At 37.7% G+C, this 13,431-nt stretch overlaps 1 protein-coding gene across 6 annotated transcripts in view; it reads left to right on the top strand.

The window, feature by feature from the left end:
- The window catches only part of SPHKAP (SPHK1 interactor, AKAP domain containing), a 68,072-nt gene extending 55,590 nt beyond the window's left edge, over nucleotides 1-12,482 (top strand). For all 6 annotated transcript variants that reach the window (XM_052686829.1, XM_052686828.1, XM_052686830.1 and 3 more), the window contains 5 exons: nucleotides 2,733-2,912; nucleotides 4,755-4,841; nucleotides 6,859-6,911; nucleotides 7,008-7,192; nucleotides 10,293-12,482. In XM_052686829.1, the coding sequence (XP_052542789.1) occupies nucleotides 2,733-2,912; nucleotides 4,755-4,841; nucleotides 6,859-6,911; nucleotides 7,008-7,192; nucleotides 10,293-10,436 (649 nt within the window). In that variant the 3' untranslated portion in view covers nucleotides 10,437-12,482. The remainder of the gene's footprint in view (nucleotides 1-2,732; nucleotides 2,913-4,754; nucleotides 4,842-6,858; nucleotides 6,912-7,007; nucleotides 7,193-10,292) is intronic.
- Nucleotides 12,483-13,431: the final 949 nt, after the last annotated feature.

Below are 13,431 nucleotides of genomic sequence, written 5' to 3'. Positions count from 1 at the left end.
CCAAACAACAAATCAGCACATTGCTTTAGTATTTAATTTCCCAGTGAAAATTAGTTTGGTGATGGCAGAAAGTAAGGGAAAAATCACTGTGGAAGAAATAACCAGAGTAGAATATCTCTACATATCCTCAAATTACATAAAAGCACCAAGTGACACATCAGTACTAATTTGTATAGCAAACATATGCTGAATATAACTGTGTTATGGCTCTGAGGTTCAAAACTAATACTGTATTAATGAGCAAGTTTTCCCTAACAGATACCTAAGTCTTCCTTAAATCAAGACAGGACAGATTTAAAAAGTTGAACTTTCATTTAGCATTTGTTGATATCTCAATTTAAGAAAAAAGTTAAAAAGTAGGGCAAACATGGAACAGAAGATAACTGAATAAGAGGTGAAGATCTCTACTGTGCTTATGTTACTGATGTTTTGTGTTCCTGGAAACACAACCAGACTTCAGAGAGCTTGAAGTTCAGCTTTGTGCTTGCAGTTTGGAAGAAAAATTAAAATCACTTGGAGATTTTCAGCACCCCATTATCTCAGAGTGCTAGAAAGATGCTTGTGTTCAAAACCATTCTGACAAAACTCTACTTGAAGTGAGAAAGCACATACTTCTCTGTCTGTGGCAGCAATTAGGTGGATAATTACAACAGTCTAAATTCTTTCATACTGGCTCCCTCCCACTCACCTTCCTCTTCCTTCAAGTGTAACCTGCTTTTAAAATCATTGAGAAATCTGTCTATTTGAATCTGTTTGAAAATGGAGTTATTTCCTGCACAGTTTATGAGCCATTTACTAACATGCTCCTACAAGGTCATTAGTCCCACAGAAATCTCACATGTGAGACCAAGCAGATCGAGTATTGTCTGCTTCCTGCCCTGTGTTAAATAGCCTCTAGGTAACACTGTCACCTTGCTGCTTGGCTGCTTGTGATGATGAGTTTTGTGTCCAAGAGATCAGGGATGACAGGTTAGGTTGTCCAAAAGATGATAACAACTTGGTAGATCATAGACCCTCAGGCAGATACACCCCCTTTCTCTCTATCCAGGAGGCTGCTTCTCTTTCATGCTCACCCAGCATTAATGCAGCAACTTCTCAGTTGTCCCCACAGGAAGAGAACAGGAAAAGCACATATTGACAACGATCACATCTCACTATATTCTTAGTCAAGTTAATCTCTTGCAATACAATGTTTGGGTTAATCTCTTCTTTTAACTGAAGTCAGGATGTTTGCTGACATCTACAGATAAAAGCCTAGAGAAATTGTCAGTTTAAGAGAGATATTCTAGAGCTACATAAAATTTTCTTTTAATTACAGAATTGCAAATGCAAACCCATAAATATAACAAAACTACAGTTTTGCTTTAGCTATTACTCTGGTGCAGCAGTGATTCATTATTTATATTCCAAGAAAAGAGATGCTTCTTTTAATTATTAAATATTTTTCTGCCTGCATAACAAAAGACCCCTGGTAAATCCTACAATTTCCAGTTTGCCTCTGAAAAGTTACCTTAACTATACTTTTATGTATAGATATATAATTTTACATTTGTGTCATATAAATATGCACGTATGTGTGACAATCACATCAAGCGTGTAGAATTAGAAGGCATTTTTCCTATGTTCTCCAAATTCAGTACTGGAAAATACTTTTCCACAGTGAAAATATTTTTCACTTTGTTTTACTTTTTAGCTTCCTATAAATAGTCTGAATGTTGTCTTTCCTGTATTGCTTTAAAACAGCTGACTTTGAAATGCGTTGAGTAAAAAAAAAAATAAAATAAATCTGCGTGTTTCTGCTGTATTTAAATAAATCAAAATGCATTTCAAGCAATTCAGAAAAACATACACAAAATAGAAATGAGAGACTTTTAGAAGGTAGCATTATCAGTGAAGATGCTGCACAAAATATTCTTCATGTAAGCTTGAGTGAGGGTTAAAACAAAAGTATCACAGTAGAATGATCTAATCAGAGATCCTGCAGAGCTCAGAAAAGATGAAGTTGGATCCATCTAGTTGCTATTATTTTACTTCTGAACTGGATAATATTTTTGTCTTCTATTATATTCTATACTTTTATAATTATAACAATTCTGAATTTCTTGTGCATATATAGTACATTTCTACTTTTGTCATACACCAGTAACTGGAGGATAAAGTCTGAACATACTATACAGAACTCAGTGCAGAACCTCAAGTGCTAATAACTAAAGCTGGCATTAGAAAAGCAGGCAAGGATACCACATTTCTGACTTCATCCTCAATTATACTTCCCCAGCTGAAAAATATTCATGAGTGTACATATAACTAATTTTAATTAGTGGTCCAATAGAAATAAAAGATCCCATTAAACAAGCAAAAAACCTTGGCAACATATGCTGTCATTATGCTCTAGTGCTTAACCCCCGTATTTCAAACACTGATTGGCTGAAGGACATTAAGATCTAAACTGTAAGCAGTTCTTTCTGTACAGATCAAACCTTTCCTATTCATATTGCAGTACAGGGCTTAGTTTTGTGTTAGTTTATAGCACTCATAGGAAGACCATATCTAAAGAGCATTCCCAACCATGTGTTCAACTAGAGTTCATGTAAGAATTGTCTAGACAATTGAATTTGTCTAGCCTCTTGCATCTGTACAGTTTATGCACCTTGTTAAACTGAATGAGCATTACCTGAAGATTGGCAGTACCAGTTTTCCTGTATTACCATTATTCCTTACCACCCTACCAGCAAAAGCACTCAGAGCAAACCAGATGCTGAAATCACAGGAGAGACAAAAGCAGCTGAAGAATTTCCAGTACACCTCAGCAGCAGTGAAGAAAGCACTGGCAGCTGGTCCCAGCTAGCCAATGATGAAGACAATCCTGACGACACAAGTAGCTACTTACAACTCAGCGAACGATCTCTGAGGTACGAATACTGTCTATTCTTAGTATGCATTATACTTCAATCAGTCAAGCCTATGACTTGATTAGCATGTGTCAGGAATGAGGAGTAATAGCTCGAGATTTACTGAGAATACTATAAAGGAAGATCAGATGATGAAAAAAGCAGCCATATCCTGATTTTAAACCAGGTCTTTGTATTGGTAAGCAATTAGATTGAGTCAATGAAAGCACATTCTTCCTCAACCCTGTGCAAGTGCCTCAGTCCTACAGTGAAGAGCCACCAAATAAACTAATTGTTGTGGCCTTTCCTTTGCTTTATTTGCTACTATTTCCACAATGCTTATCATGGCATCTGCCTAGCTGAGACTGCTGTTCCCAGCAAGTATCTGTGCAATTAGGGAACAAGTAGCACCCTGATCTGCATAGACCAGCATGGGGAACAGCTTGAAAGAGAAGGGCTGAACTTGCCCTGAGTAGGCATGAATTCCAGTGCCCCTATTGCACTGTACTGTGTTCCTCCTTAAGTCAGGATGTGTTTAAAGATGTTACGTGTACTCCAAGGACTAGATAAAGCGATGTTAGTTTGACTTCACAAACTTCCACAACTTCAAATTGAGCAAGGTCTTTTCTTCACACGATCTTAAATTACATTTTTAAATACTCTCAAGTAATTACATCTTTCCTGTGGATATTAAGACAGAAAGAAGAGAAGAGAGTATGGTAGTGAATCAAGAAAAAGGAAGTCTGTTAGAAATCACTGTTGGCTAGCAGGAAAAATACTGAACAAAGCATGTCTGTCAGTATGAGTGAACATTTATCTCATTATTCTAGTATCAATCCTTTGACAATATCAGGTTATAGAGAGGTAATGCATTGTGCCTTTTAGCTCATTGAAACAAAGTGTTACAACAAACCTGAACACGTGGCATTCTGATACTGACTCAAAAACCTGATAGAGAAAAGAACTGTCTGGTCAATCCCTCAGATGTAAGGAAAAACACTTGGTTTCTTTTCTAAAATAAATTAAGTGGCAAGGCTTACTTAACACACAGAACAAACTGGTGCTATTTGATAGCAAATTCACAACCTGTTTTTCAGACTACATATTATGACTACATAAACATTCACTGTCAAGTTTATAGCAATGCTATAAAGCAAACATACTGTTTTTCCCCCAGATACTCTCAGTTGTTTTACTTCAACTTTGTGAAGCAGTTAAAGAATGCTTCAAGGTAGTAATGGTCCCAGGTAGCACTGGCTTTAAAACCAAAAGTCTTTCAGAGTAGCCAGAACCCTAAGGGATTATCACTGTACCTGTGGGTTCCATCAGATCCCAAATAGTATTTGGGATAGGATGTAATATACTGAAACAGATGCAACACAGGATCACCCAACAGGTAAGTAGTATGATAAGCAGCCTTGGCGTGCGTGCACACACACACAGACAGGTGCCTCCCACTCCTTGACATAACCCTCAACTTTCAGAGGTATCTGAATCTCTGAAGGTTTTTCCAGGACACCTCTGTACTTGGTAATCTTTCCTTTCATTTCAGTGGCACATGCAAACTGTTTTCCTGTTTGATTCCAAATGCTCATTGCATAAGCCATTCACGAGAAGATAGCCTACTATTATTTATTTTCAGTTCACAACATTACTTTGCTACATGATCTGCCTAGAGCTATTTTAATAAAACCTCATTACTTTAAACATATTAGCATGCTTCATTCTGAGAACCACTTGATGAGCACAGTTGTGTTTGTAGAATGTGGGACAGACTCCTCACTTTACTTTCTGCAGAAAAATAATGCATGGAGATATGTTCAGTGAAGCTTGGCACTAATATTTAAACTTTTGCTTTGTCAGCAATGGCAACAGCAGTACAACTAGCAGTCTTGGCATTATGGACCTGGAAATTTATCAGGAAAACATGCCACCTTCTCCTATGATTAAGTAAGTAGTCACTGAAGTGAGATTTGATGTTTAGACTAATTTTAACTGCAAATCGTTTACACCATCTAAGATGTGCCAAGCCCTGCTTTGCACCTGCTGCTTAGCCTACCATTAGTTTCAGAAAGGTACACATGCAGGTGTCTGTGGAGTGTGACAGCATTAGGCAGTGAAAGATTACAGGAAAAGCCACCCAGGTGGACAGATCTCTCAAAAGAACACAAATCCATCAGCTGTTCTACCTAGAGGAGAGCTTTCTATCTTCTGGGTATCTATTTTACATTGTGTGAACTTTATATTCTCTGAGTAACTTAAAGTATTGTCAAAGCTTTAATAGAACAGCTATTAAGATCAAGTAAATAAGGATCAATTAAATTGAAAAAGAAAAGAAAGATACTCTTGGAAAAATGCTAGTATTATGTCTTAAGTATTTTTCTGAGCATATTTCTACTGAGCATGCAATAAAATTGTCAAGAGATGTGCCAGTATCTGCCTAAAGAATCTAAGACCCTGGGACAAGGTGTGACCAGCCAGCTGGTAAATGTCATGATGCAGACAGGGCACAGCCACTGTACAAGCACATGGACTGTACATCACACATTGAATACAGGAACTTTGACATCAGATCTTCACAGTTACCAGAATATCCTACAACAAGCTACCTTGCTTTTGAGAGGCTCTTTTCTGTAAGAAATCTGGATGTTTGTATTTTCACTGCATGCATTCTCTCTGAGCTACCAATTAGGACTCTAACCATATCAAAACTTTCACATCTTAACATTAGGCAGAGGCACTTCCTATATGAATTCCTAATGTTGACCCAATTGGTCTCCTTTGTAAAGTCTACAGGGGTACATAACCGATTCCCCATTAGCTTTCAGTGGCTACTTTCAAGCGTTAGCCAACAGGGTTGAGATCCTGGCAGAACAGATGTTGTGGAGAACAGCTCCACCACTTGGAGCAATTTGTCCTCACCCAAATCAAAGTCATGGTACAGAACTCAAATGCTACTCAAACAGAAAGCTGAAAAAAAAAATCTGATGGGAAAGATGCTGTTAGGCAGCTACAATTCTAAATCATGACAAAATATACATTGCATGCTGCCATTTTATTCTTTCACATCTGTAGTAACTTATATCTGATCTTGATCCTTTGAAGCCTTAGGGAAGACTGTGACAGCTTTGTGGAAGAGGGTGGTAAGTGTAGTGTCTCCCATATGGGAGACAAAGCCTTACACTTGTGTTGTTCTTGGTTGAGGACAGGATGGGATAGTCCAGAAATGCGTAAGCTATCCCTCCAGAAGCAAGGGAACAACTACCACAATTATAGCTTCAAACCTGAACTTACAGGTTCCTACTAGATGTGTATGAGCATGGGCATTATATTCACAAATGAAAACTGAAGCAGTGAAAACATACCTGAATTTTGTTTCCTATAGTTTAACAAGAACAGTGGAACATGAGAAGCAATAGTCTTTTGAGTTTTTTTTGCAACATGAAACAGAATTTGATTATCCAAACAGATAATATATTTTAAAAGAGCAGTAGCTGAAGTCATCAGTAGTTTGTGTTTAACTTTGAAAAACGCAACTAGAAAGCGAGACTTTTTTGAGTTTCACCCAAGGAGTACAGCACTGAAAAATGCAGACATGGCAAATTCAGTATTTTCCCACAGCTTATTGGAAAGGTTATGAGACCTGCTGTGTCTTACCATGACGTCATCTTCAAATAACATCAAAGGAAATACACAGACTCTGATAAAACACAGTACATATTGCAACCAGTATAAGTATTTCACCACATTACAGGAAAAGCACTGCAAGTTCCTTGTTTTTTCTTGACTTACAAATTAAACTACTGTAACAGTAGGCATTTTATCACATAATACACATCATCCTGCATAACTTTTTTCGTGCAGTTTTCTAGGTCTTACACTGGGGGAGAATTTTAACCATTGTGAAGGAATGTTATAGAATGTTCCTAACTATCACTAACAAGCCCTGTTGTTTTTTGTTCCTAAGTGACTTAGCAGAAGAAAAGGTTTTCCTTAAAGAACAGACAGATAATACAGAGGGTAAGTTGAACCATTTCAATTACAACATACAATTTGAAGTTAAAAAATAAAAATAAAAAAAAAATTGCATAATAACTGTTGAGATTGTTTTTCCAGAAAGTACTTCTGGGCTCTCAGTGGGAACAGCCAATTATCAGAAAGAACTCCTGGTGATTAATTTTGACCTGGAACCAGAATGCCCCAACGCAGAGCTGCGAGCCACCCTACAGTGGATAGCTGCTTCTGAACTTGGAATCCCAACCATCTATTTTAAAAAATCTCAGGAAAACAGAATTGAAAAGGTAGTTTTTACAGAATTGGACATATTGCTATTTCATTTTGGTCACAGTAGCAACACTCTGCTCACAAAGAACAAAATTGCCCCTAACAGATTCTTGGTGATAGCAAATAAAGTATTCATGAGTAGGCCAACAGTCATATACAGAAGGAAAAGTCAAACTCACCCAACAGGCAAAGGGATCTGTGACACTACTCCTCAGGAAGCAGCATAGGTCCAAGGGATGCTTTCCCCTCAGTGGCTGACCCTTACATGATCCCAAGCTGACTCCACCCTGGCTCTACCCCTGCTGATGTGTAGGGAACACAGGTGCAAACAACTTGCTTGTGCTCCCTGCGCCAGCCACACCCCTTCTCCAGGTGCTCAATCAGCAGTTCGAGCCATGATCCAACAGTTCCCCTGCCAGCAATTGACTTAGTGAAGTTGCTGAGCTTAGAAGCAGATGTGAAGTCTTCATCACAGCAAGATGGGAATACTACTGCTTGTTATAGAAAGAGAGGATTAAATACATCAAGACATAAGGTTCATAGAATTGTAGAATCATAGAATGGCTTGAGTTGGAAGGGACCTTAGAGCACATACAGTTTCAACTCCCCCCTCTTGTGTGCTGGTTGCCCCCCAGCAGCTCAGGCTGCCCAGTGGCCCATCCAGCGTGGCCTTGAGAGCCACCAGGGATGGGGCACCCACAGCTCTCTGGGCAGCAGTGCGAGGGCTCACCACACACTCAGGAAGAGATTTCTTCCTAGTGTCTAATCAGTAGCTGCCTTCTTTTAATTTAAAACCATCCTTGTCCTACACTCCCTGCTAGACTCCCTTCCCATCTCTCATTCCTTTCCATCTTTCCATGGTTGCATCTGAAGGATTCCAGACAGTTTATACGGAGTTTAAACACATATCTGCAACAAAAAACAAAACAAAACAAAACAACAACCCACAACCATTTGATTGCAGACATCATATACACAAAGTTCTGCAATTCAGAGCCTACTAGCAACAAGAAACAATTATGACTTAATACATGAGTTGTACTTAAGATTTAAAGCTTTGAAATTCCCCAGTCCTTCTACAGGCTCTGCCTCACCTACTGCTCTGATCATGGCAACCTCAGGCAAGTAGGAACTTGTTTCTGGCTATCTGACAGGTTTATGTTTGAGGTACAGCAGGGCCTGACACTTCAATTTGCAATTAGGTGAGAACTGCTGTGGCCAAATGCACTGCCTTTACCATTGCTTTGTGCTGGTAGAAAGGAATTGCAGTTCAGTGAGAAAAGTGTATTGCTCAAACGTTCAGAAGAGACTAAATGCAAGATAAAGATAATCTGTGCTAGATTGGGCTCAGTATCTCACATAACACATCAGAGCTAGTTGAAGGGAATGGGAAGGATGGACCATCTGTATAGGTTGTATTGTTACATTATTCCCAGCCAGAGAGAGAGTTTAGCAAGGGTGGTGACCGACTAGCATTTTTGGCAGACGAATATTTGTGATCATACATCTCTTTCTTGGAAAATCAGACTGTTTCGGATCATTGTATAAAAATTGTGAAGCATCTTCCCTGTCTCAGCTACAACAAAGGAAAAAAGTTATGTATATCAGTACACTTTAGCTCCTATACAGATGTAGCTGAGTCTCCACTAATCTTCATTCTGAATGCAAAAGTTTGTTTTCAGGCAAAGACAGACCAGAACTGAGAAACACCGAGTTATTAGTCCAAGGTAGGACACACAGAGATAAAAACCAAAATGGTCACAAGAAATGAAGACTGTTTCTGAATAATTAATGCTCACTGGAGACACCATGAAACACCACCTTCAGCATTTCAGGAATGACAAAAATTGCCTCCTTTCCAAGTTCAGCAAGATAGCTCAATCCATAAGGCTTACAAAATGTGTCACAGTATACAAAACAATTAATGAAAAGAGTATTATAAATCAGTATTTTCATCTTTTAAAATAATGTCTATGAGAAGATCATTTCGAGTAGCAGAGATATTGTTTGATGTTCTTGAGTACTTGCATTTGGCTATCATAAACATAATTTAAAATGCATTCAGCAGCCACCATCCAAATTGCATCTAATTAAAGAAACAGCTGTCAGCTTTACCCATGTGCTTTGGCAAACAGTTAATTCAATTGCAGGAATACACTAGAGAATAATGAAGCACATTCTGCCTACAACAGCACTCTTGGAAATAACTGTGCCTATTAAATATTGTTGAAATACATATTAAAAGTTTAGGCTTCGGTATGTAAATAGCAAACAGCTACTAACTGGAGACACCATATTTTCTTGGGTTGTTTAAATGTAGAAGTTGTGAGCCAATTAGATATTGATTGTGAAATTCAAGGAAATGAAAAGCTTTGATTTTCATTTATATGCTAGAGGAAAAATCAGACCAGATGTATGACACTGTAAAGCCTATTATTAAGAACAAAGTGGACAAAATTCAGAATTCCTTACAGCTGCTTAAGAATATATATTTAACTTGGTTTAGAGGCAAAGAAAAAAAAATGCAAATGCATATCCTTATGGTGATTCAGCCACAATTGTAACAAAAGATTTAATGTGACAGAAGCTTACCCAGAAATCCCTCTCACCGGTAATATGTGAATTTTAAGATGTGGGATGGATATGTGAAAATGCAGAAACTTAAATATAACTCAAAATATAACCAACGTAATGAAGGATTCTTTTTCTTTATAAAATGGATAGCCACAGTTTCATTTTGACTGTGAGATGTTGATAACAAGGAAACTTGTGATTCTTTAGCATGCTTACTTTCACAGTTCTCCATCTAATTGCAAAAAAATAGGAAATAATTGATGAGAAGAACTGATTGAGAAAACATCATGAAATCTGATCAGTCCCTGAGGAACAGTGGAATTTCAGAAATGAAGTTCTCAGTGTGCTATAAGTAGGAAGAGCCCTTATGTTACCCTTATGTTACCCTTATGTTACCGTGCATCCACTCTGAGATACAGCAGCGCACTTACAAAGCATTGCTTCACAGCAGTTTGTATGTGTTTGTTTGACACCTCAGCAAAATGTTAGCCAAATGCTAAGTGGTGGTGTTACTTTTTTTGTTTGGTTTCTCCTTCAATTTAGTTTTTAGATGTTGTGCAGCTAGTTCAACGGAAGTCCTGGAAAGTGGGAGACATCTTTCATGCTGTGGTGCAGTACTGCAAGCTCAGTGAGGAGAGCAAAGAGAAGACACCAAGCCTGTTCGATTGGCTCCTTGAACTGGGTTAGGAACAATTGCCTGTTCCACTTCTTTGTTTTAATCCAGCTTAAGTAAGCAGTGGTTCGTGTAACACTGATTTCCAAACATCACCAAATAAAATGAGCAAAGATATATAAACTACAGAAACAGCACCTGTCTGTTCCATGACTGCACTGAGCAGAGTTGAAACCAAGGTGTATTTTATCCTTCTGTATCCTGAGGGATGCTTGACATATTGTGCTGTAGGATGTACTGTGCTAGAAAAAGATGGATTTATTAGCTTTCTGAATTAATGGACTTAATTTACTTAACGAATTAAGTAAAACTTAATTGAATTTCTAATACATTCCATTTTCATCAATTTGATTAAATCAATCAGCTGAAACAGGATGGTATACTAACATTCATTTTTAAAACAATACTAATGTTTGTACAGTTTTAACTTTTAGAACCTGAGTGTGTTCCAGGATGCACAGAGAAAACCATGCCCTTCAACAAATAAAACAAACATTTTAAAAGAAGTCTCCACAGTCCTCTGAGAGGTAAAAACTTGTGAACTCATCAGATCTTTGAAGTCAAAAAACAGAACAAGAAGCTGCTGAAAACACATTTCACTTTCTTTCCATGTGATCATTTCAGCCCTATAGCTGGTTCCCATTCCTGTCTTTTCCTCAAGGGAGTACAAATCTCAATTAGTACCCTTAAAAAGCCTCCTTTCTTTACACTCGCAGGCAGTGCAGTTCAGTACAGCTGTGCTTGGTATGTCCCCAAGTACAGCTCTGCGAGTCAGGGTAGTGGGTTCCTAAAGCCCTGTCCCCACCAGGTGACCTCGGGCGAGTCACATCACCTCTGTGCCTCAGTGTCCCTGTCCAGTAAGAGGGAGCGATGATACGGAATGTGTTATGTGAAGTGTTTCTGTTTGAAGCACTCAGTAACGTGCTGTGTGTCGGTTAGAGTACTGAAAAGAAATACTAAGTTTAATCAAGTACATTGTTAATAAAGTGAAGAACGACATATCTAAAAAGAGTGCTGTCTTGAAATAAAAATCTTCATTTTTGTAATTTTCAAAAAGTCAAAACAATTGCTACAATTTCAGCACATGCCTGTTCATTTTGGACATGTGTTGGACTATGTATGATAGTCCACATTATGATGACATTTATATAACTGTTTGATAAGATATCCTATGGTATCTTCTCACTGAGATGATGTTAGGTATCACACACTCAGTGATACTCTCTTCACTCTGCCAAAGAGATTGGCTTTGAATTTAAAGGTAAACATAACTTATCGCATCAAAGCTCTTCTGTGATTTGTTTCTTTGAAAATCTTTATATTTTGCTTCTCCCTTCTTAAATAGCATAATAGAAAGCCTGCCTGCCTTTCCAAATCAAATATTTAAGAGATATTTTATTTTCCATATAATAGTATATGCTTCTATAATATTTTTGGGAGGTGGGGTGAAAAGAAGAAAACTATCCTTTTGCACTAAATATTTTTGAAGATTTTGAAGTAGTTTTAAGTAATTTATGAAAAAAGAGCCATATTATTCTCAATTTTATCTTTAAAACCATTGCTAAATTTGCATGATTTCATCACTTATTTGTTAAGAAATACAGACTGTCAGTGAAATCTATTAAAGAACATTCAATAACATCTACATCTCTGCAATATATGAAGTCAGTGGAGGTCTCTTTACTGTCAAGATAAAGGTCAGTTTGTTGCATCTACTCAACCTAACTGCACTACTGGGGCCCATTCCTAGAAACTGCTGAACATCCGCAGCTCATGCTAACACGAGTGGTAACAGTGAATGCTCAGCATTTCCAAGGCTGAAAGTTAGTAAAAAGCACTGGGCATTGTAAAGTGCTTTGATAGAGCCAATAAATGGGAAAGTGTATTTATTTTTAAGCAGATACAGTTAGTTGTCAGTATATAAATTTTTGCTGTGGTAGAATAAATGTTTACTTATCCTACAAAGCACAAATATCATGACTGAGTTGTGTGATGCAGTTTTCTCTGTACAGTAGTTCTCAATGTTGCAATTTGTTCAGAAATAAATTTATGTTCTAACATGTGCTGTCTTTATCTTTCTAAAACTATTTGAGCAATTCAATTATTGTCACATCATCCCCGTAGCTTGTCACAGTAATGCTTCTGAATGAAAAATCTGATCCCTGGCCATAACTGAGCAAGTCAGAGCTCTGGCTTTCCCCACATTCCACTATTCAGGTGGTACAACATTTATTACTATCACTATTACACATTCAGTGCAGAGAATTAACTCCAGAGTAAGTGATATTCTCAATCCTTATTATTGCTTATCTGGCCTGCTTTCAATAACTGCTAAAGTAGGCAGGGAAATGGGGGAAGCAGACATTAAGGACTTTCTTCTGTTTATTGGTTTGCACAAATATTTACACCCCTGATGTCTATTGAGAAGGTATTCCTGATGCTAAACAGAAAAGGAAACCAACAGCTGACTTAGCAGAGTAAATCAGAACCCGAGTTGTTCATGATTAAAAAATGCTGAAACCTTATTATGCTTAGGAGATACCTGGCCTCCCACCTCGCAGGGAGCAGAATCTGGCCTGTAAATACATGAATTCAAACACAGGATAAAAATGTGATAAAAATTGTCACCTGTTAACATCTGTCTTATTAAATTCAGCAGACCACTATTGTGGAGAGGCTGAATTAATTGCTTTTCTAGTCCAGTTTCACAAAGAGCTGCATAACATGAGAATAAGAATTTCACCATAAATCCTACACTCTGACTTTTAAAATGTCATTATAAAACAACAACAGAACCCCACTCCATTGAAGTCAAGAGCCCACATAAGTTACTTAATAAGTTTGGGGAAAAAAATCCAACTGAGGAGGAAAGCACACAGACAGTGGCCAAATAAATAACTCAAGCCAGTGTTGTTCCTAAGCCTTCAGTTCGTGTAAAGAAACTTTAATTTTTCAAACCCGCTCTGAAGACACTGCCATCACTAGGAAAGTAGCTTGCAGCCATCAAGC

This window comes from Tympanuchus pallidicinctus, unplaced genomic scaffold, assembly GCF_026119805.1.
Source record: "Tympanuchus pallidicinctus isolate F22 unplaced genomic scaffold, pur_lepc_1.0 scaffold22, whole genome shotgun sequence".
Taxonomy (NCBI): domain Eukaryota; kingdom Metazoa; phylum Chordata; class Aves; order Galliformes; family Phasianidae; genus Tympanuchus; species Tympanuchus pallidicinctus.
Note: the sequence above shows the minus strand (reverse complement) of the source record. Positions and strands in the feature narration are given on the sequence as shown.